At 46.7% G+C, this 24424-nt stretch overlaps 1 protein-coding gene and 1 long non-coding RNA gene across 6 annotated transcripts in view; one reads left to right on the forward strand and one right to left on the reverse strand.

Moving 5' to 3' along the window:
* Nucleotides 1-24424, reverse strand: part of GSE1 (Gse1 coiled-coil protein) — a 425723-nt gene that overhangs the window by 292698 nt on the left and 108601 nt on the right. The window contains exon 2 of one of the 5 annotated variants that reach the window (XM_083451799.1): nt 15040-15138. The exons of the other annotated variants lie outside the window; for them this stretch is intronic. Within the exon in view, the coding sequence (XP_083307925.1) occupies nt 15040-15138 (99 nt within the window). The remainder of the gene's footprint in view (nt 1-15039; nt 15139-24424) is intronic. 5 annotated transcript variants of the gene reach the window in all.
* LOC310682807 lies at nt 21251-23513 on the forward strand. Its single transcript, XR_014514182.1, has 2 exons — nt 21251-21487; nt 23337-23513. It is a non-coding gene; the product is annotated as an uncharacterized lncRNA (long non-coding RNA).

Below are 24424 nucleotides of genomic sequence, written 5' to 3' on the forward strand. Positions count from 1 at the left end.
ATCTGCAGATATTCCTGCCTTGCCAGCATCACCTCCTTGGGACACTAGTTTGCAAAGGCAGATATGTGATTTTTCAAGGAATCAGATCCAAATCAAGGTTGTGTCTTCCACACCTCCAGATATTATCACCCACAAATGCACATCATGTTCCCTGTCCAAGAGAGAAGGCAGCGGTAGAGATATGAATCACTGTTGTGCATTGTATGAGCAACTGGCTTCAAGGCACAGGAGCGTGCAGTTAAGCAGCTACACTTTTACATGCAGAGATAGATCTCACAAAAATATTTGCAAACTAAGTGCCTGCTTGGAATCCTTCTCCACAACAACCTATTTTTTTTCCTTTTGGAGCAGAAAACCACAGCTAAGAAGGAAGCCAAGTGACTGTGCCTGGCTGGGCCAGAAGCTACTAGCGGCAGCAGAGAAAACGGCCCCGAGAAAGGCAACTGTGCTGGGAGTGGGAAAGCAGAGCTCCAGAAGCCCAGCTGGAGAGATTCAGCAGCACTGATCTGGCCTGTGGGCAGCCAGCAGAGGAATGGACTTTCACAGAGTCATATTCCATGGTAAGTAAACACTTGGGCACTAGAAAGCAAATCCCAGAGAGACGCACTGGCACACCACACGCGAGGGCAGGTAATCAGGGGTTTCAACTAAAGCCTTGTCTCATCCCCAGCACGCAGTGGTGGTAGATTAAAGCATTTGTTCTCATCTCCTGCCTGCCATCGAAAGACAGACTTAAGATGAGGTACATTGCTCTGGTAATCCACAGATTAAATGCACACCATCTGCATGGTGAGGAGGCCCTAATGCAGGATTTTACCTGGGAAAGGGGGCGGGTAACACACACTCACATATTACAGAGTGCATCTGATGTGATGAAGAGGTCTTTTGCCCACCTGCAGCGAAGGTCTTGGCCAAACACGGCCAGTAACAGGGGGCAGAATCCCTGCCGGATTCTTTCGCATGTAGCTGATTGGTGTAAGCTTCAAGTAGGAAACCCCCTGGTTCTCAGATCTCATTTCAGAACTCACTCATTGGCCGTAGACAAATAATTGTGAGGATGATAACACTAACAGGATGTAGCAAAGAGAAGGTCCACAGTTCAGTGGTTGAATGCATGTTTTGCAAGCTATAGGCTCCAGGCTCAATCTCAGGCAATTCAGGGTAAAAGGACAAGGAAGTATAGTGATAAGACAGACCTCTGCTGGAGAGCTTGCCGAACCATTGACAGCTGGAATAGATACTGCACAGGGCTAGATAGATGGAATGGTCCAATTCACTATAAGGCAACATGATAAATTACTAGAGAGAGTCTGCAACCTAGTGGCACAGCACATGCACTGGATGCAGAAAGGCTCTGGTTCCATCTCTAACAAGATTTCGGAAAGACGATTGTGACCCTGAAGAGCACCCAAGAACACAAAAAGGGCCTGCTGGATCAGGTCAATCACCCATCTACTCCAGCATCCTGTTCTCACAGTGGCCAACCAGCTGTCTGCAGGAAACCTGAAAACAGGACATCAGCACAAAAGCACTCTCTCCCACTGTGGTTTCCAGCAACTGGTATAGTGTCCTGATCAATGGAAGTAACAGCCCCACTCTATTCTACCTTGGTTCTGGGCACCACCAATTAGGAAGAATATTGACAATCAGGAATGTGTGAGAGAGGGGCAACCAAGATGATCAAGGGTCTGGAAACCAAGCCATATGAGGAACAGTTGAGGGAGTTGGATACGTTTAGTCTGGGAAAGAGAGTGAGAGGAGATATGATAGCCATATTCCAATATCTGAAGTGCTGCCACATGGAAGGTGGAACAAGCTTGGTTTTTTTGCTGCTCCAGAGGTTAGAACCCAAATCAGTGGATTCAAGTAACAAGAAAGGAGGTTCCAGTAAACGAACTATTCTTCCTTGGAGGTTTTTAAGCAAGAGATTGGATGGTTATCTGTCATGTATGACCTAGTTGAGATTCCTGTATTGCAGAGGGTAACTTAGAGTAGATGAGCCTTGGGGTTCCTTCAAACTCTACAAGTCTATGGTTCTATGGAATTCAGAAGCATTACTGCCTCCAACCAAGGAGGAAAAGTCTAACCATGTTGGCTAGAAGTCATCAGTAGCCTTCTCCTCCATCAATTTGTCCAATCCTCTTCTAAAACCATTCAAGTTGGTAGCCATCACTGCCTCTGTGGAAGTGAGTTCCATAGTTTAACTACATACTGTGTGAAGAAATAGTTCCTTTTTTATCCTAAATGTCGCAACAAGACACTGCCAAAGTTGGTAGGTCTCAAATAAATGAGCTAGATATATGGTGACTTTATAGTAATGTATAGCAGAATGCTTTGAAAAACACTAGTATGACACAGCAGCTTGTACCAGACAGCATTTTAAAAAGGTCATATGCCCAGCATCTCCCAGCCAAGTGAATAAAAGGGTTTGTCTTACCACAGCTGGCTTGCAAGCACAAGCCATTCAAGCAGTATTTTTCCCAGCAGGAGTCTGCAATTTGCAATACGTATCTCAGCATCCTTTGCAGTGAAGACTCGCCCATCAGGGTAAATGGGACACTACCCCACCATTCTCAAGCTGTCCAAATCAATCCCCACCAGCTTGCCTTTGTATGTACAACTAGTCCAGACGGTGGCACTGCTATCTTTCTTCCTCCTCAGTCTCAGGGTTGCCCTTGCATAGCTCAGCAGCAGGGAGGAGAGTTGGGGAGAAAACTAGAATTAGTTGACTCTACCTATCATTGGCTCTGGCTCCATGTCCTGTGGGCCTCCCAGACTTATGTCACACCAGTCTCAATAGGTGTCAAGAACACCTGATCCTGTAGAAAAGGTTAAGGTCCAACACTTGGACTCTGCGGTGCAGCACAATATCCATCACTCCCTCCCACTTTGCAGGGGCAGCCAAGCTCTTTCCAGTTTACTTCCCTTCTCTGTAGCTCTGCATGTTGCTTGGTTTTAATTCTGCAGCAGTGGCAGAGGGAGGGGAGGCAGTTAGTGTGAAGAGGGGTCCCTGCTTCGTGCAGGCATCATCCCTGCTCTAATCTAATCTCCTGCCCTGACAAAGAGGCCTGTAATCTCCTAAAGTAATTAAGCAGGTGCAGCCCTGTTGATGGAGAAGGAGGAGGAGGAGGGTCTTGTCTCCTCTGCCAGCAGAGCCAGCTGTTTCCCTTTGGAAAAAAAGAGTAAGGTGTCAGTACCCCACACTGCCTCCAGGGGGTTTGCTTTCCTCTTGGCAGGGATTCTTGCAAAAAGAAGCCACAAGTGTTGCTGATGTTCTTTTGCTCTGAAATACCAAAGAGTGGCAACGTTTTGTGCTGGCTCCTGCTACCCTCCAATTGGACCTACCTCAAGGCTGGTGTGCACAAGATAGTCAAGGTAGGTTGATGGAATTGAAGTAGCAAAATTCCCTGGCTGTACCTAGCATTCAGGAGATGAGTTCTTCAGAGGTGTGGTCCCCATCAAAATCGGTACCTCTTCTACACATGTTTAATCACAGATGCATGAACGTCAATAAAGCTTCACAGCTTCACAATCAGGTTGGGGTCAGATTTTCATGGGGCAGGTAACTACCCCTTTTATCCACTACAGAGCTCCTTCTTGCATGAGCTCAGCTGGTCTGTGTGACAATTAACATAAGAGTTTGGAGCTACAAAACAGGAACAGCAATAAAACAAAAGCCCACTCAAATGCTAGGCTATGTGCACACCAGACATTTCAAACACTTTGAAAGAACATTATCACTCTGCAAAGAATCATGGGAACCACATTTTGATAAAAGTGCTGGGAATAGTAGCTCTGGGGGGGGGGTAAACTACAGTTCCCAGGAATCCTGGGGGGGGGGGGTAGCTATAAATATATAATATGTACACAGTCCCAGTATCTTTTCTTTAAACATATGAATCTGGAGGGGGGGGATCCTCTTTTATTTATTTTTTCAAACTGGGCAAATTGAATTAATGCAAAGGTTAAAAATGCCTGATTGAATTTGACTAGCTTTAGTTTCAACATTATCACCTCGGGATCCAGACATATTGGTGGAGCCTTTTCCTGTCCTAAAGAGCGCATGAGGAAAAAGGGGAAACTGACCCTGGTTGGGTGTATGTGGGCAGGGGGGATTCCCTCTCGGATTTCCCCAGTCTTTGCCCACTTGCAAAGTCACCACTGGGTGAATTATACTGGATTATGGGTCTGTGCCAGGGTCACCAAGGCGACCAGCCAAGCAGGATTTTTGCTCCTGTGAGATCATTAGCCCTGGCTGAGGCCACGGCTGTCACACCTCAGCAGGAAAAGGCTGATGCAGACCAATGTTCAGGGTCAGGTCAGAGGTCACCTTATGAGGCAAAGGGGCTTGCAAGGCCATTCCTCTTATCCCACTGGGAGGGCTTCACCTCAGTTAAATGAGGATGTACAGAAGGAGGGAAGAAGAGAGTTCCCAACTAGAAAGAGGTTAGCTTGCGCCATCTATGTTTCTCAGGCAATCACCCAATGACTTAAAATGTATGTTGCTACACAAACTAAGCCCCTTCAACAGTGCTAAGGATCCCCAATAAAATTGAAAACATCTAGCAGGAAGAACATTGCAGCTACACAAAGCACATGGTTTCCCCCAAAGAATCCTGAGAACTACCACCACAGAACTACAACTCCCTAAACTTTTAAACAAACTACAGTTCCCAGGATTTATTGGGGGGGGGGGGGTCACACACTTTAAATATACACTCTGTATGCAGCCCAGAGTGCATATGCCCAGACATAGCACAAGACTGACATGCAAAATGAGAGCCAGTGTGGTGTAGTGGCTAGAGCACTGGACAGGGGGAAAGCTGAATTTGGAATGCCCATGCAGCCATGGAACTCACTGGCTGGTCTAACCTACCTCAAAGGGTTGTTTTAAGAATAAAATAGTGGTGGTAGTGTATAGGTTGTCCACTGAAGGTCTTTTTGCCAGTATTCCACAAAATCCTGCACAGCCTCAGTGAATGGTCCTGCCATGTAAGGAGTGGGGTGAGGGGGAGAAGGAAGGAGGGTTGGGCTTGAAGGCCCGGCCCTTTGCTGTCCTACAGTCCAAGATTCTATTCATTTATCTCTCTTGCTAATTCATCATCTCCCATGTCAAATGCCTGCTTGAAAGCCCAAATGTAGGGAATTGGGTTTTGTCTTCTTTTAAAAAATAAAAAGCAGCCTCAGAGGTCCCACAAGGGGGAAAGAGGAGGAATAAATAACCCTTTCCCAACCAGCCAAGTATTTGCACCTCTGTGGGGTTCTAGATGGGGGGGGGGGGGTGTTTTAAGCTCCCAGTGAGGGCAGCATTAAGTGCAACACACCCTATCACTACTCCACTCAGCTCTGTTGTTTCCTGGGTCTGCTTTTCATTAAAAACAAAAACAAAACAAAACACATCTGGGGATTTTACACACACAGTCTGACCCTGACTGAGGTTTGTACTGATGCTTACAGTTTTATATCTGCCCATCTTCTGTTTTTGAGACTTCCACTGTCACTTTCTGTCTTGCTTTTTTCCAGGCTGTGTACTTCCCTCAACTGCATTAATCCCCATGTGTGGAGATGGGGAGAGGTGGGATGAATAGGGGGAGGCAGGCTGGGAGCTGGACAAGGAGACCCACAGGCAACTCCCATCCCAAGAGACTCAGAGATGCAACCCGAAGCTGGTATTACTTACCAGTGCAATAAGGAAATGCAGAGTACCATTACCTGCACACTCCATTAAGCACTTAAACACCATGTGAATAGGACACGTCATTGGGCATTAACGGGCTGCTGCAAGGGAGATGTTTCTTGAAGAGTGGCTGCCAGTGAAAAGGGGAGCGGGAGAGACAGAGCTGGAGAGCCAACAAAGTGATGTATGACACACAGGATATCTAAGCACCGGGACTTTTGGACAGTCACTATTACTCTGGAAAGCAGCCAGCCCTGAAAGGCTTTATTACAGACCACACTGCCCTGTTGATCTAAGTGTTAAGAGTGTGTCAAGACTGTCCCTATTTTGCAGGAGAAAGTCAGGTGCAAACTGGACCCTTAGGTTTCTGCATTTAATGTGGATTAAAGACCTCTGTCACCCTAGCACAACAAATCCACATTTTAAAAAAGAACAGCATTTTTATGGTTTGGGAAATGATGGGGAATTACACTGAAAAGCGGAAGATGAATGAATAGTTATCAAGAATACAGGGTAACTCAGGACAAACAAACCAAAAGAAATGCTCAGTGGACATAACCTAACCACCACATAAGCTTTGTGAAAATCAAGACTGAACAAACAGCTTATCTGAAGGAACCCTAAAAGAAAAGCAGAGTGGGGCTTAATGGAAGTCAGAGACTGGATATAGATAGCAGTTATAAAGACTGCATCTGAACCCATGAAGAGTGCCTCTTCCTCACCAGCACATAAACAAGAATAGACATCACCACATAAAAAAGAGCCCTTGTGGGAATGAATGCCCAATAGTAGTACAGAAGTGTTTGTACAGATCAGGGATAGGGAATCCATGGCCCTCCTGATGTCATTGGACTACCAACTCCCATCAGTCCCAACTAGCATGGCCAATGGTCAGGGATGATGGGAGTTGTACTAGCATGGGTTCCATGTCTCTAATACAGATATATTAACGTATTAGGTATTATGCAGCCTTATAGGTCCCTATGGGTCCCATATGGGTCACTGGCCCTGGCAGTTGTTGACCCTGGTCCTTCCCTTCTTTCCCCATTTGCAGACACTAAGGAACAACAGCCTGCATTTAACAGCACACAAATGCAATAAGAAGCTGTATTTGTGCCAAGCCAGACTGTCTGTCCATCCAGCCCAGTGTCATCTTTTTAATTGGGCATTGCTTCTCCTAGGTCTCAGGCAGAGAGCAGAGGTCTTTCCCACCACCTGAAGCCGAGACCATTTGTGGTCTGCTGCAAGGCATAACCTCTACAGTGTCTCCCCAACAACAATATGCCACTTGTACTGCTCACCCTTACACTATGCCCTGCTGGCTCTGTGAGGAGGCATATATATGTCCTGCAAGGCCGTGACTGCTGCAACCTAGACAATAACACAATCCGCTCCTAAGCCAAATGAACACGGTTCTGCTACTCCTCTGGAGTGTGGCCAGCTGCCTCCTCCCACCCTTTTCAAAGGCCTTTGGCTTCTGGGGGCCTGCCCGGAAATGCTGTCATCCCCTCGCATGGAGCCAGCTGTCCTGAGGAGCGGGCAAGGCCTCGGGAACAGGCCCAACACCCTCCTGCCGCTACTAATGTCGCAGGAGCCAGGGCTGAGCCGAGGCCACACACGATGCGAGAAAGCCTGGCTTATCCCGCATGGCCCCAGTTGTGGTAGGCCAAACAATTGACTCCATTCACGGGGCTCGGCCACTGCTGCAGAGGGGGTTGGCTCCTGAGATTGTGCCAGGAAAAAGGCACCAGAGAGTTCCACCTCCGGCTCAAGGGAGACAGTGCCAAAGTCAAGCAGCAAATCAGACAGGGGGAGAAGCAGAGGTGGCTACCAGACCCAGGAGGAGGAAGGCTAGTGTGGGAGTGTGAGAGCAGGAAGACAGAAGCCTCTGGTAGAGCCTGCATGCTCAGCAAGGCTAAGGGTGGGGGGAGAGGGAAACCCTCCAGGTGCTTGATATGAGATTTATCCCAGGGCCGGGCAGTTTCAGAACAATTCAGTGCCTGGTGCAGGGGGAATATTTTTGGCAGCAATTCTCACCAAATGTAAGGGCACTGCAATGACTGCATGATTTTGCTATAGGAGTCAATAGAGTAGTCCATGAGAATCTCTGGTAAAAAGTTTCCCAAAAAGGAAGGGCTTGTTCCCAAACAACCAGGCTTGGAATAAATTCCATTTGCCTGCTTTCCCCATTTTGTGATTGGTTTTCTCGGTCTTGCTTCCAAGGCTGCATACACGCCATACATTTTAAGAATGACTTCCCCCAAAGTTATCCTTAGGGCTACAGTTTGCCCCTCACAGAGCTATAATTCCCAGCACCCTTAACTACAACCCCCAGGATTCTTTGGGGGGAAGCTGTGTCCTTTAAATCTGTGGGATGTACATAGCCTCACTCTCACCCCTTGTTTCCTGCTCTTACGGATAGTTAACAACCCACTCCTACTGATTGTTCAGTGGCAGCAACATTCAGCAATGAGGATCACATGTGAATGGGCAACTACAGATACACCACTCCTGTTCTCCACAGACTTGTCAAAGTTGAAACTCAAGTTTCCTCTGGAAATGCTGTTAAATCATTCTTCCTTGGGTGAGTTTTATGGCTGGTGTTAAGCATATATGGACATTAATCTGTTACAATATACAACACTTTACAATTTGATGGGTATTTTATTTTGGCCATTATCGCATGAGCATTTTTTAAGTACTTTTAGTGACCCTGGACTCTTGGCCCTGCCACCTGAAAGGTATTGTTATTAACTTCTATAATACAAGACTGCAAACCACCAGTGGTCCATGAGCTTCATTCAGGTGGTCTGTGGAATGTCTGTGAAGAACATGTACAATTTTAATTCTATGGAATTCCAATTTTAATATGGTCAGATTCAATATAAGAAATAAAGAAGAATTAGAAATGAAATTATAAACCATACGCCATCTAGCACAGCAAATTGCAATTGCTACAACATGTGGGGGGATCATTAAATGGTTTCCCAAGAACCCCAGCAATTTTTTCAAGTGGTCGGAGCAGGAGACAGTTTGGGAATCACTGCTGTAATGTATTTATTCTTTCTTTCTTTCTTTCTTTCTTTCTTTCTTTCAAAAAGATATACAATTTATCTCATTTATCTTCTCAACACTCCTCAGAGGTGTGTCCCTATTGCTCCGATTTTACCAACAGGGACCTGAAGCATCGAGAAATTAACTTATCCAGGGCCACCCAGTGAGTTTATGAATAGAGAGATGAGCTCAACTATCCCAGGCCAAAGTCCAGTACTCTAAACATTGTATGCTCCTGTCACTACAACTCCAAAAGTTGAATTGGCTGATGCTGTCTGTGCAGGGCCCAGGGCCAAGTAAGAAATATAAGCCATAACCAGATGCCTGCCCAATGTTTCCTTGAAAACCTCCAAGACTGGGCATCTCTTGCTTCTCAAAGCTAAGATATAGGCAGCTGCCAGAAGGAAACCAGAAGCCATGGGCAGAAAATGCTCAGACAAAATATCCAGGCCAAACAAGGGCCTGTCTAGGAAAGCCCAAAAGCCAGCCTGGGCGAGCTACAAATCCTTCACCAGAGCAGTCAAATCCTTCACTGCCCAGGGAGATGCTCCAAACTCTAGTTCTGTGACTCGCCAGACAAGACAGATGCACAAAGAACGTAGGGTTGTCAGTGATCCCTGAAACTACTGTAGGGAGATGGTGGGCGATAGTCCTCCTCAGCTCCTGACCCCTTAACCAAACTGCAGGCCCTACACACACACACACACACACACACACACACACACACACCTTGCTTGGTAGATGCATCATGGGAACCCAGAGAGGCACCTCCCTTGCCTTCTGAAGAAATTGAGTCCTTGTTCCTTTTTCCATTTTATGCAGACAAGGCCCTTTATGGATGAGCATGACAAAAAGGGAATTGAGAGCCAAGAGCCTGCTTTGGCCTTGTGTCCATGGGAGTGTGGGGTGGTGAGAGGATGAACTGCAATAAGGCCAGGGCAGTGGGAAAGGCCCAGTGTGGCCTCTGTTGCCCCCACCTCGGCGTTGACAGTGACTTCATCCCACTGTGGTGTAGCCTCTCACTCTTCAGATGTGGCCCATCAGCTCCAAAGGCTTGGCCAGGCTTTTGGTTCCAGGAGCGGAGCCAGGCTTTAGGGCTTGGCAGGACGGTTCCTCCAGCTTGCAAAGCAGACAAGTCACAGAATGCTTGGGCTGGGTGGGTTGGGGAGAGAGCAAGAACCTACCAAGAGGTTGGTTTTGGCTTCACCTCAGAGAGCTTGGAAAGGCTAGTAAAACCCAGCCAAGACCACAATATCCATTCCTGGCTTCCTAGGGGAAGTCGAGAGCAGGAGAAGCTCTGCCACCCAGAGCAAGCCTCCCTTATGCTAGAAGGGCAAAAGACTGCAGCAGAGGTGCAATGTCCTGTATCAAAGTCAACCAGACAACCATCCCAGCTGAACTGTTTTACACAACTTCCTAGCATACTGTCTTTTAATAAGCGGCCTGCTACAATTTAGGGCCTCTCCACACATCCTTTTATTTATTGCACATTCCTGATTATTTGCGCTCATTATGGCATTGGTGCCGCTTTCAATACTGTTTGTGCCTGAGAAAGTTTTTGGACTCTTTCATTTTCATTCAGTTCATTCCCCATGACTTCCTGATGAAATACTGTAACATTTCATAACACAAAAGTTCACGTTTTTGTTGCACTATAGCACAAGAGTGTCCCTCCAGATATCAAGAACACAGTAACATTGGAAAAGCACCACAGAACAACTCATAAAGCAGAATGATGTTTGGTCAGGTATAAGTTCACCACTAATGCACTATTATTGGGTCAATAACCTGTTGCAAAACACATTCAAGAAACCAGGGGGTTTTTTGTGGGGAAGGGGGTGCTTATCATCTGCTAACACAAGTTCCATGTCCCAGTGATGTAAGGTCCCTCCAAAAAAGGAGGGTGGGTAGATTACTTCTTCACCCAACACAAAATTAACTTGCAGCACAGGAAGTGACAATGGTGACGAGATGCAGGCAACTCTTTTTTAAAAAAGTGAATGGATAAATTCATGAAGAAAAATGTCTATTAGCTATGATGGCTCAATGAAGCCTCCATGTCCTAGTGCAGTATGCTTAATAACACAAGGTGAAAAGGACAATCAAGCCGGGGAAGGGCAGTCAACTTCATGCCCCAAATGTCTGGCTAGTTGCTGATGAAACAGAAGCTGGAGTTGACAGTCTGACCCAGCACATGTTCTTTACGTGTCCTAATCAAATTCCTGTGTTTCATGTGTACTGAAAATACTTTCTCTCTTCACAACTTCTCTCTATGAAGAACAGTGTAGGCACCTGAGCTATGTACCAGCATCATTTCTGGGAGTGGGCAGAAAACCAACTCTTGAGAACCCCATTGGTGTACCTGTGCCAGTACACTGAAGCCAGCAGGTGCCTTGGAATGTCTACGGAGAGTTGTGACTTCAGTGTAAAGTGGGAAGAGGGATGATATTGAGTGATTATGGATGAAATCTTAGAAGCCAGAAGGGAGGCTGAGCTGGATTTCCAAACAGGTAGAGGGGCAGGACCTCTGGAACCTATATTATTATTTGTGTCCCCCATGTAAGTATCAAAAGCAGGATAATTATGCAAATTAATGCATCTAATTTCTGCAGGTCACAGAATTTCTGAAGGTTACTCTGCCGGCAGAGATTTTTCTGTTGTGCTGTCAAGATCGTGGGATTCCTTTCCAATTGAGGCCCACCAGGCTCCATCTTGCCTTTTGGCAAGCAAGAAAAATGCAATGATCCCAGAATATTTTTAGGGGGCCTTCAAACTGACACCTTTTGATTTCCCTGAGGTTTGCTTTCTAATCATTGCCAGTTTCCCTGTTGTTGTATTATGTTTATACTATGCTGTGTTGGCTTGTTTTTAACTATACACTCCTTTTAGTCATTTTTAGATTGGCAAGTTGGGCAATGGGAACCAGGAAATAAATAAACTCACTTTCCTTGCTTCAGGGAGTAGGTTATGACACTGGCACAGAAATGTGTGTTCATGTGTATACGTTTGTGCTTTATAGTCATGCCTTTGTCAATCGCCTAGCACTGCATGCATGTCCAAATGGAGATATTTTACCTGGGCTCCAGATGAGTTATGGCAAGAGAAAGGGAATTCTGTGGCTGATGAGTCCCCATACAGAATGCCATCCTAAGATCCTATCTGGACTATACATTTAAAGCAATATCATACTACAGTGGTACCTTGGTTTAAGAACTTAATCCGTTCCAAAAGTTTGTTCTTAAACTGAAACCATTCTTAAACAGAGGCGCACTTTACCTAATGAGGCCTCCCGCCGCCATTGCCCTTCCACCATTCGGATTCCGTTTTTAGGCCAAGGTAAAGTTTGCAAACCAGGACACTACTTCCGGTTTTGTGGAGTTCGTAAACTGAATCGTTCGTAAACAGGACTGTTCTTAAACTGAGGTACCACTATACTTTAAACAGTCACACATTCCATGCAAAATAATACTAGGAACAGAAGTTTGTAAAGGGTGCTAAAATTGTTAAGGGAAAGCCCTACCCCCCACACAAAGCTACAATTCCCAGAGTGGTTTGACAATCAATATCGCTTCCCAGGAAACTCTGGGAATTGTAGCTCTGTGAGGAGAATAAGGTAAAGGTAAAGGGACCCCTGACCATTAGTTCCAGTCGTGACCGACTCTGGAGTTGCAGCGCTCATCTCGCTTTATTGGCCGAGGGAGCCGGCGTACAGCTTCCAGGTCATGTGGTCAGCATGACTAAGCCGCTTCTGGTGAACCAGAGCAGCACATGGGAACACCATTTACCTTCCCGCTGGAGCAGTACCTATTTATCTACTTGCACTTTGACGTGCTTTCAAACTGCTAGGTTGGCAGGAGCAGGGACCGAGCAATGGGAGCTCACCCCGTCGTGGGGATTCGAACCACCAACCTTCTGATCGGCAAGTCCTAGGCTCTGTGGTTTAACCCACAGCGCCGCCTGCGTCCCGAGGAGAATAAGGGTCCCCTTATATCTCTCAGCACCCTTAAACTACTGTTCCCGGGATTTTTAGGGGGAAGTCATGGCTGTCTAAGTGTTATGATACTACTTTAAATGTATTGTTATTATTATGTATTTATTTATACCCCACCTTTTTCCATGACAAGACTCAAGGCAGCTTATAGATAAAATATACAGATAAGGCCTAAAAATATCCCCCTGACGTGACATGACCTTGAGTTTACAGATTGTGATGATACCGGAGGGATGTACCAGACCTTCAACCCAGATCTCTAGTCACTAGATAACACTAGCTCTTAATGCAACACCCAGTACCTAGATTTCTGCAATATGCATAGTTACTCTGGTTACAGTGAATTTAAAGAGGATAGGAATGACTGTCAAAGTGATGCAAGGAGACACTGTGACTGTCACAGCTGAAAATCAAACTAAGGCCTACTGCACACAGTCCTGAAATGCTGCATCTTCTAGTGGAGGAGGAGTTGAAGTTTCCCCCTACCTTAAAAGGTGCAGTCCCAAATTCCTCTTGGAACAAATACTTCTTCACACTACACAGTTAATTGCTAACATTCACTGCCATAAGATGTGATGATGGCCAGCAGTTTAGATATTGTCTGAAGGGGACTGGGCAAAGCTACAGAGAAAGAGGGGTCTGTCAATGGTTATTAGGCCTGATAGCTATACGGAACCTCCAGGTTCATAGGCAGTCTACCTCTGAATGCTAGTTGCTGGGGAACAAGCTTGGGTGAGGAGTATTGTTGTCCAGCACTGCTTTTATGAATCAGGTGGACTAGAGGGACTTTTAGTCCAGCCTTATGAGAAAAGCCCAAGCTGTGGGGAGAAACAGAAACTGCCATGGCAGAGTTCAGGCACCGGATCCCACCATGCCAGGTTAGTTAAAAAGGGGGGGGGGGACTTTAGTTACCAAAATTATTCTTTGAGATTAACTCTGGTGAATCACTCAAAAATAGCAGGCAAACAAGAGTAGTGTGAGAGTAGAGATATCACACATACACACACAGACTGCATCCCTGTGAATCTCAGACACAACACTGTGCAGTTAAGAGAATAGAAGGCAAATAGTGGAGAGTTTTTCTTTTCCCATTTCAGCTTCAGAGAGTCCGGTCTCAATCTCTGGGTAACTAGGCTGCAGAATTATTTTACCTCTCCCCCACCCCCTTCTCGCTCTCTCTTTCTCATACACAACTTCCACTCCCTTCCCAAGTCAGTGCTCTCCACTGGGGGGGGGGGGGGGGAGAAGGAGAGGGAGAGGGAGAGAGAGAGAGAGAGAGAGAGAGAGAGAGAGAGAGAGATTAGTACAAAAAGAATCCATCTCTCACTCATTCACAATATAAGAGTAACACATAGCCTGATGCAAACGTGCACAAGTTCAAGGGGAGTTTGGCCACCAAATCCGCATGAGATCAAGTTTCCCAGCTCTCATTGAGTAGATAAAGGAATAAAACAAACCAACGAAAAAGAACGCTCTTAAAAAGACAAGCAACTGGCAAAGCACAAACACACCAGGATTAAAATAATATAAAATAACATCCTTGGCAAAAGTTTGCAGCAAGTTTGCAGCAAGTTTCCTACCCAGCCAGCAAATAATTTGTTCTTGTATAGAAACCAGAAAATTGGGAGGAGGGCACGCCACAAGAAGTCAAGAAGGGGACTAAGTCCAGCTCTTCCTGCCCCCTACACACACCTTCTTTCCAAAATTACATTAAGCAACTTGACCTTTGCAGCCCCTGAAACTGCTAGACCTTCTTGGCTGACCCACCCACCCCCAACTTAAAAGGTTTGGACCAGTCCCGGCAATGAACTTCTGGAAGATGGGGGGGGGGGAGTGATTTCCTCCACACCTGTCTTCTCTCACTCTCCCATCACAAGCAGACAGGTGCAGAATGTAAACTGAGCTTTAGTCAAAATTCCCTCCAGTTCAGGAGCCAAAATGAGGGGGCAGGCAGATCTGAGGTGGAACTGGGAAGCAGGTTGCTAGAGCAGCAAGTTAACAAAATATATTTCAGAGGAGGACACCAGAGAAAGAAAATGGCCTTGAAAGTCAGCAACAAGTTTTTTGGGGGGACACAATGGACTTCTAATTATTGCCATCACAGGAGAGTGGGAGAAAGAGAGAGAGAAGTATCATTTGCAAAACTTCTGCCCACCACCCATAAGACAGGGACCCATTAATGAACGCTTGAGCTTCTACAGGATCAGAAACCCTGCAAGTGTCCGTCTGTTCCCCAAGAACCCCACAGCAAGCCCCTGGTAGGAAAAGGGAGGGGGTGTTGGACAATAAATGACATCAAAGGCTGCTTTGCACGTACCTTAGAAACAGAGAGAGAGAGAGATAGACACGGGGGAGCCGCCAATGGCAAAGGGGGTGCTGAGGACCAGCGCCAGCCAAAACCGTCTCCTGGAGTGGACTGCTGACAGATTAGAGATGGGGGGGGGGGGAGAGAGAGAGATCAAGAAAGGGGGTGGAAGGAGGATCACTGCTGTGGAGGGGGGAGGAAGGGGGGAGCACAGGGGAGCCTCTCTGCGGACAGTTGCAAATCCCCTTTACAAATCTGGAACTGATGATAGTGGGGAAGGAAGGAAGGGAAGAAAAGGAGGGAGAGGAAATCTACAAACAAAATTCCCAGCCAGCAGCAAACCGCATACAGTGATGGATTGGCGGGGGAGGAGGAGGTTGCAAGGGGAGGCGGGGGACAGGACTGAAAGGGAATTTCCTGCAATTGCCTCGTGTTTGGGGTGACGTGGGGGGGGGGGAGAGAGAATGCACGGGAGGAGGGCGGATTTCTGAGTCAGAAGCAAATCAGAGGAGGCAAAGCAAGGCTGACACAACAAAGAGGCAGGAACAACAAAAGGAGCATATGGCCAGAGCAGCTACAGCCTGTAAATTAAACATAAAGGGGAGATTAGATAATTAATGAGGGCTCGCCTGCCTGCCTGCAATGCCCGCCCCCAAGGCAAGCAGGCAGGCCCAACCATTCCAGGCATGGGGGGCGGGGGCGGGCACTGATCTGGGGCACTGTGCCAATTGTGAGGCACCATGATCTGGGGAGGCACAAGCATGCATCTCCGCACACAGCTGAAAGTTGTTATGGGGGGCTGAGAGGGAAACCACCTGTAAGGATGGATGGGAGGAGGCAGGTAGGGTTATCTAATGTGCTGGGCTTCTCTTGAGAAACAGTATTAGCTATGAGGTGTTGGACTGGATCCCAAGTGAGTGGGGAGAGGAAGCCTTGCCTGCTGTGAAATCTACTTTAAATCGGCCAATGAAACTAATGACCCACTGAAATTACTAATACACTGAAATTTCAATGCACCTACTCTGAGTAGATCTAACTTTAGATGCAACTGAATACTTGGCACCAACAGTGTGTGTGCAACATTCTGTGCAGAATCCAAAAATGGAATGAGTTCTGCCAGGCGTCAAAACTATGCCTGAAAGACTGCATCCTTCTCTATAGACCCTCTTGGTTGCTAAGATCAGTGCAGGAGGGGGGTGTCTCTTGGCAGTTCCTCCAACCTCAGAAGCTTGGGGGGGGGGGGAATGTTGGCCCAAGAGAGGGCATTCTCTGTGGCAGCCCCTAAATTGTGGAATTCTCTTCTCACAGAAGTATGCCTGCCTGGTACCTTCCACATACAGCTTACAGTACAGTGAATATGAACTTATTTACCCTGACGTTTGACACCTGAAGTGTATATTTTCAGGACCAACCCTATTTTTGAGATTGCAAGTTCTTTTAAACTGTTTTTAATATTGTGTTGGAACCTGCTCTGGGCCCTTAGGGTGCAGGGCAGGTAATTATGGTAATTAATTAATTAATTAATAATATGTTTCAATCTGACAGAAGTGCAAATACAGTCCAAAAAAAGAAAATGCACAGCATAATTCTATTAACACACAAGCAATCAGTATCCTGAGACTATGTTTTTTAAAGTTTCTAGACCTCATGGATATGCAGATAGGCTTGAAACTTTATGGTCATTCCTTTATCTCAAAAGCCAGATCAACTGGATTTACTTCTGAGAAAGTATGGTTAGGATGAGGCTGTAAGAAATGGAAGAGTTTGGATTTGGATTTGATATCCCGCCTTTCACTCCCTTTAAGGAGTCTCAAAGCGGCTAACATTCTCCTTTCCCTTCCTCCCCCACAACAAACACTCTGTGAGGTGAGTGGGGCTGAGAGACTTCAGAGAAGTGTGACTGGCCCAAGGTCACACAGCAGCTGCATGTGGAGGAGCGGAGACGCGAACCCGGTTCCCCAGATTACGAGACTACCACTTTTAACCACTACACCACACTGGAAAGTCCGTAAAAGTATCCACCGACACCCTTAATGTGACTCTATGACTTACAGGCAATGCTAAACATCAATGTTGCATCTGCAGCGGACAGAAGAAATCTGAATGGGAGCAACCAAGTTGGTATGAACAACCAGCTGGATTTTTGCAGGTAGCTCCACTCACAAAGTAGAGAAAACAAGAGAACAAAGACTACACAAACACCATATATTTAAAGTACATTACCCCTCAAATAATCCTGAGAACTGTAGTTTATTCAAGGTTCTGGAACTGTAAATTTGTAAGAAGTAAGCTACAGCTCCCAGGATCCACTGGGGGTGAAAAGGTGCTTTAAATGTGCTTTAAATGTCTGGCATGTACCTGTGTGAAATAAAGAAAACAATTCCAGATAACAACTTTTCATGCTGCTTGCTAATTTACATCAGATAAGTTTTCAAGAGTGTCTCCTTCCTCACCTGAAACAGCTCACACAATCAGTGCACCACAAACAACTTATAGCAAATGCTGGCATACTAGCCGTTGGCACAATCTTTGCTCACAAGCACCATGGGCTACCAGTTGTGAAGTGGGTCAGAAGAGAGAGGGTGCTTCCAGATTGCTGCTATTTTCGGGTGGGATTCAATCACATACCAGCAAATTCACAGTGTGCAATTCTAGGTGATGGGGAGTTGTTTCAGAACAAACCTGCTTCCCCTGCCCAGCCCTCTTGCAAAAATTAGACTGTTTGTGATAAGGAAAATCACAGGGAAATGCACTGGAAAGTGTGGGATAACACTGCTTGTAACCTCCTCATCTAACCTTCCCACAAACAAATCCAAATGAATGCCCATTAAATGGCAAGTGTGGTCTTATCTCCCTGCAAACAAAGCAGGATGAATAAACAGGTTGTTTGGTAGCACCCAGAGACAGAAAAAGCACAAAGAAAAAAAGTTGTGTGTGTATTCCCTTCCTCCCTTTCCCCTCCCCACTACACTCCCTCTCCCTTCCCCCAGCAGGGAAGCAGATGCTCTCCTAAATCCTAGCATTGAAGCTGGAGGGCAAGCAGGTGGGAAGCATATATCCAGGCCACTGATGGAAGACGGATTCATATTTCCATCCTCACACTATACTGACACCTGCTGGGACACAGGCAAGGTGTGTGTAGTACTGTCTTCTCCTGAGGTATCCAGCAACTGGTATTCAGAGGCATAGTACCTCCGACAGGGGAGGTAGAACAAAACCATCAGAATCAGTAGCCACCAATAGGCTTATCTTACAAACACACGTCTGCACATTTGAGAAGCTGCAAGAACACCCATGGTCTATGGTTCAAGCGGCTAAGAAGATGCAGGCTAGGTACCTAGTAGATCCCACATAGGACATAAACATGTCTCTCTACACCCCTTACTCCTTTACCCCAGGAAGAAAACTAAAGCCTGAGCAAACTCCAAAACCTGGATAGGCTAGCTAGCTGAGCATGTCAGTTGAGCTAATCAAGCAGATGCAGGATTTTTACTTATTTTTTCAAAATATGGACTTGAAGCCATCACGAAGAGATGCCACAGAGTGCCCCAAACTGTAAAGCAGACAAAGCTTTGCTCTTTCCATTTTATGTTAGGCAGGGGTGGAACACATGAGCAAAGCCTTTTCACACAGTCTATGTGTGGGCCGTTTCTTCAGGGTCCGAATCGACTTGGTACAGTCTGTATATCTCAAAGACTTTCTAAGAAGACTTTCCAACCGCAGCATCCCCTTCCCTGACACGAGCTTTTGTTTAAGACAGTGCACATCATCACCTTATGACACCATCAATGTTTAAAATGGGAGGTGGGAACTGCTTCTTTTTCAGTATTCCCTGGTGGGTATCTTTCTGGGGGCTGCATGCCAATGATGGATGGGGCCAGAGGTGGACCTACAGGTGTGACTCTTCCCTTTTTACCGTAACTTACAAACAGCAAGCCAGAGGCTTCCTGTGCATTCCCTCATGTGCACATCATCTCTATCCACACACAATGCAAATAAGAGGCATTATTTATTAATATAATTAGATTTATATCTAATATCCAAGGAGCTCAAGGTGGTGTACGTGGTTCTTTACCAGAGTTCAAGGACACACGAAGGAACTTGGGAAGAGTGTAGACCAGGGCCAGTGAGTGGGGGGCATGGTCTGGGTAGCATCCCAAGGGCCACACAGAGAGACCACATAGGGCCACTTCCATGTCTCCCCCCGCCCCCGTAGTTCACCAACCCTTGTTTTACAGCCACCCTCCATCACTATCCCTGCAACAGACTTTGACAAAATTCCTACACGGAAAAGCTTCTCTCTCTCTGTCTCTCACTTCTTGCCCTGACTCTAGCAGAACCTTACACTCAACACCTGGGTCCTGGCCTCTGTAGTGCAAGCAAGCAGATGCCAGGAGGAACCTGAGCAGGACCCAGGCAGGCAGAAAAGAAAAACGCACACAAAACACACTCTCTCCACCACCACCCCTTTTGAAATGCAAAGAGTGTTTGTCCTGCCTCCGTCTATTCAAGTCCCTTCTACACTTTGAGTCAGATAGATGCACACAAAGGCAGTGGCAATGAAGGGGGCTGGGGAGGGGGGCAAACACGCTCCAACCAGCCCTCGCTCCAAGCCCTAGCCTGTGCATTGTCCTCACACCAAACAAATGCGCCCATTAATCTCTGTCCCAGCGCTGGCACAGGGAAGGGGGGCTACCTTTCTCTCTCTCTCTCTCTCTCTCTCTCTCTCTCTCTCTGTGTGTGTGTGTGTGTGTGTTAATTGTCTCCTGAGCAGCCAATGACAGCCGGGGTGAGTCACAGAGCAGATGCTGAGCGCAAGAGTTCAAGAGAGAGAGGAGAAAAGGCTCCATGGAAATGTAGGCGATTTCTCTGCATGTCAAGATGGCTGTTAGGTCAACACGGAGGCTCTGTTTACTGAGCTGGGGGTATAGAAGCAGCTGTTCCTCCCATCCCTGAACATTTTTTTAAGGAGGCAGAAGCAGCAAAAACAGGGATTAGAGAGCGTCTGCAATGACTGGAAGCCAGCCGGGGATGGGGGGGGGCATCCATTAGTCATGCAATATCTGTGGCTGCAGGGTGAGAGCCTGTTTGGTCAGAGACAGCCCTTGCTAGTTTCTCCATAGAGAGGGCTGAGGCCTGCCTGGAGGTCATTCCTCTGGTTTGAGAACCCTTTCTCCCTAACTCCCAAATCTGAAATGGGGTGGTATGGTTGCGAAAGCTGGTTGCAAGAGTAAAAGGATCATAGTGCCAGCAGCCAAAACAACAACTGCTTGCCTATATCTCTGTGTATGACAAAAATTGCAGATCCAAAGACGGATACATGTCACATCACATCATGGACTCACAAGTGATATAAACTGCCTCCCATTGAAAAATATTGCATCTGAGAGAATGAAAAACAGAATTAAAAGCCTATCTAGGGTCTTTGATCTGTGATGGCTGTTTCATACATTCAAGTTGACTCTTGCTGAAGTCAGTCAATGGCAAATTGGTGTGTGTGAATGCACTTAGTGCACTGAGTGCCCCTGATCCACAGAAAGTCTACCTTCTTAAAAGTAGACTTTCTTCTAGAAGCATTCAAATATCTTCTCCTGGCTTATTTAAAGAGGTAACTATACATCCTATTGCCATTGTGTTGAATTTTATCCTCTATCATAAGAGCTTTAGGCTCGGTGCGTAACCTTGTGCCATGCCCTCAAGATAGAAATCTGAGCAAATCATCTATCCTGAGTCTATGAGGCTAGAGAGAACTTGCAACCTACAATTGAAGTGCTTAGGATTCATCCAGGGATCCTGACAAGAGCCCCCCTTTCCTTGCTGTAAGGAACTTCAAAGTGCTTTCATCAAGCTTCTGCCTAAATGCAAGATCATTGACCCTTCAGGACCCCTTGCCACACAGAGGTGGTTTTTGCCATCCAGGTCATGGTGCATACGGGAAGTGCATGCACCACAGAAACGAGCCTTCACAGATTATTCCTGGTGTGCCTAGGCCTTCCATGATCCCTTTGTAAAGAGTGCTTTGCTTCGCTTGCTAGTCTGCTGCATACCCCAGCCCAGGATCCAAGCCTCAGAGGTCATTTTCCCCCATTGAGAAAAGAAAGGCCAGTGGACACAGACGACCCCCTTTGCAAAGGCAGCCGCTCTGTTGACATGCCAAAGGGTTCCTATGGCAACAATGGAATGCGAGGGGCAGCTGGCTTGATGGAGTCTGGATAAACAAAGGTGGAAGGCAGCGGCAGGCGGGGGCGGGGAGTGATAGGGCTGCCCTTCCAACTGGCTGTGAGGGCAAAGGTCAGAGAGTCGAGCATGGCGTGACCCCAACTGAGACATCGTCCCCAAAAGGGCCTCGGCAATCAGGAAGGGCAGAATGCAGGGAAGGGGACAGAGGGGGAAAGTCTAGGGTCTCTCCCCCCACCCCACCGGCCACCCACTTCTTCCATGGTAGATAAAGATGTACAAGGCAAGAGACATTTCTGAACAACTAGCAAGACTAAAAAAGGGAAACTTTCAAGATCCTCCGATAGCACAAAACACATCTGAAAAAAACTTAGGATGTCTTCTCACTTTTATGTATTTTATATATGACATCCATCTGCATGGAGCTTAGGGTACAAGGCCTCAAACACAGGAACATAAATAATATAACAGCACAAGAAAAGCCCTGAAGCTGGATCAGGCCATTGGGGGTCCATTTAGTCCATTCTCACAGTGGTCAATCAGATGCCTTTGGAAAGTGTACAAGCAGAAACTATGTTCTTAAACATAGCCATTGTGGCCAGTAGCCAATTATAGTTTTATCTGCCATCAATTTATCTAAGGTGACTGGAAACAATGTGGGGTGCAGGGAGAGTATCATGGTGTGTAACACCCACAGCCAGGTCATAAAAAACACCCAGCACCATCTTCTCACACAAGTCTATATGGACCCCAGCTTTGCTCACTGGTCATTTCCCAGGACAACTAACTCCCCTTTCCACTGACCCCTTTCTCTGTTGCCTGCTCAAACAGTAACTCTCCTGTCATGAGTTCAAAACTAGCAGAAGAACAGCTGGCTAGATTTTTCTACTATCTATGCTGTGCTCTTGATCAGAAATCCCTGGTAAATTACACAACATATTGAGGGCAGACCCCTTCCTTGAACAAGGCAGCAACCAGCTAGGGACTGGAAGGGAAAGAGCCTCTTTGCAAACCAAAGAATATGAGAAGAAGCATTTCTTCCTGGCACAGCCCCATGGGAGCCTGCCCACAACACCTCTGTCTCAGGTTCCTCCTGCCAGTGAGAGAGGGTCTCAGGCAGACCCAGAGCCAAAGCAGAAAGCAGATGCCACTCCAAGAACCCTGGCAGGCTGTGCCGAGGGTAATAAGGCAGCAGATCCAAGCTTTGCTCCAGCTTAGACTGGCTGCTACTTTTATGAAGCCATTTACTCCCTGGCCCTTGTTCAGCTGCCAAGCTCAGACCTTGTTTGGGTCTCTTCCCCTAAAGGAGCTGGGTTGCCTAGAGAAGACCTGTCAGAAGAGCACTGGTGCATTTAGTTAAACCAGGGGCGCAGGGAATTCTTTTTCAGTCCAACGTTCACACACCCTCCTTGACAATTTTCTGAGGGCCACATGTCAGTGCAACCAGAGGCAAAAATGGACAGAGCCATTCATGTACATTTTATACCTAGGATTGCATGAGCCTCATTTGCCACTGCGTCACACTGCTGACTCTTGTTCAGCCTGTGGTCCCCACAGCTGAAAACCATTTTCAATGACCATTAAATCATTCCCAGTTAACATTTGTTGTTGCTTTCTAAAAAGGTTATTATAAGTTTTTGCAGTGGTGCCTCTGGTTAAGAACTTAATTCATTCCGGAGGTCCGTTCTTAACCTGAAACTGTTCTTAATCTGAGGTACCACTTTAGCTAATGGACCCTTCCACTGCTGCTGCGCCGCCGCCACGCGATTTCTGTTCTCATCCTGAGGTAAAGTTCTTAACCCAAGGTACTACTTCGGGGTTAGCGGAGTCTGTAACCTGAAACGTTTGTAACCCGAAGTGTTTGTAATCCGAGGTACCACTGTATTTAAATCAAAAACCCTAAAAATGACATGCACCACTTTCAAAGAGGCATCCCTTCCTTGCCTTTACAGTCAGAACAGAAAGGAATGCCTCTTCTGACAAGAGTTCACACTACGACATTCACTGACGTTACCTAAAAACAAAGCATGCATTTTTCCCTTCCCAATTGCAGTTTTAGTCATATGCCAACTTATAAAAGATTTGGTCAACTGTGTGAGGTTCTTATTAATTCACTGTGATCTCTTTAATAGGGTAACAGCCCTCATGAGCATCACAAGCACTTTCCCAAACTAGTTCTGAAGTTCAGCATCAGCCACTGGGTACACACAAGACTTCTTCAAAGACCATGAGGCAACACCACGTCCCCACTGCCCAGATGCCTGCCTGGTAGCCGCTGCTCGAGAATACAGTTCACTGTGCCTCCACAACATCTCTCTCTCTCTCTCTACGTAACAGCCCAAGTTCTGGTTAGACAGCGATAACAGTCCTTCCCACACATACAGCCAAGAGAGGAACTAGAAGTCTGCAACTGCAACAGAATAACTAACCCAGCTTGAGAAAAGTGGCAGCCCTTAGGTCAGGTGTGGGAAACCATTGGTTCTTCAGATGTCACTGAACTAAAACTCCCTGGCTGTGCTTGCTGGGGCTGGTGGGAGACACCAGTCTGGAGGAGCCCTTGCCTCAGTACATGGAGAGTTTGGGGAAACCAGCTGGGCTTCTCTGCCAGGCTGGAATTAATAGGAAGGGCTGAGGCATCCCTAGCATTGCCCCACACATTCACCCTCACCTCTCCCAAACATGAAACCCAGAGACAGGACGTTTGTGGAGAGCAGCAAAAAGGAAGATTTCCTCCCACAGAGCTTTACCTGCTTTGTTTCTGCTTGACAGGCGGTTGTTAAAGGCACAGGAGTTTGGGGGGGGGGTGACACAAGTCTGGCCAAAAGTGTCTTCTGTTACCTTTTTCTTAAAGCGTCCTCTCTCTGCCTGGGATCACTCTGGGGGCTTCAAGGTGTCTTGGGATAACAACCTCTGAACTCACTTCAACCTCAGAAATGTAAGTGCCAACTGTCTCTGTTTACCAGAGGTGGCACCTGTTTCCTGGCTTGTCCCTGGGGCAAAAAAAAAAAAACCAACCAAAAAAAATCACTGCCCTATTTTTTCCTTTGTATGTTTTGACTTTAGGGAATGCCTTGCTAAAACATTGCTCTTGTGAGCTGAGCTGCCAGGAGAATTGCCAGCCATTCTGAAAGTTCATCTCCCTCTCCCGTGTGGAGTCTGCAGAAGTTAAAACCTCCAAGTTGGAGACAGCAGAGTAGATGCACCTGGCTTTTAAATAAGC

This window comes from Podarcis tiliguerta (genome assembly GCF_965153285.1).
Source record: "Podarcis tiliguerta genome assembly, chromosome: 8".
Lineage (NCBI taxonomy): Eukaryota > Metazoa > Chordata > Lepidosauria > Squamata > Lacertidae > Podarcis > Podarcis tiliguerta.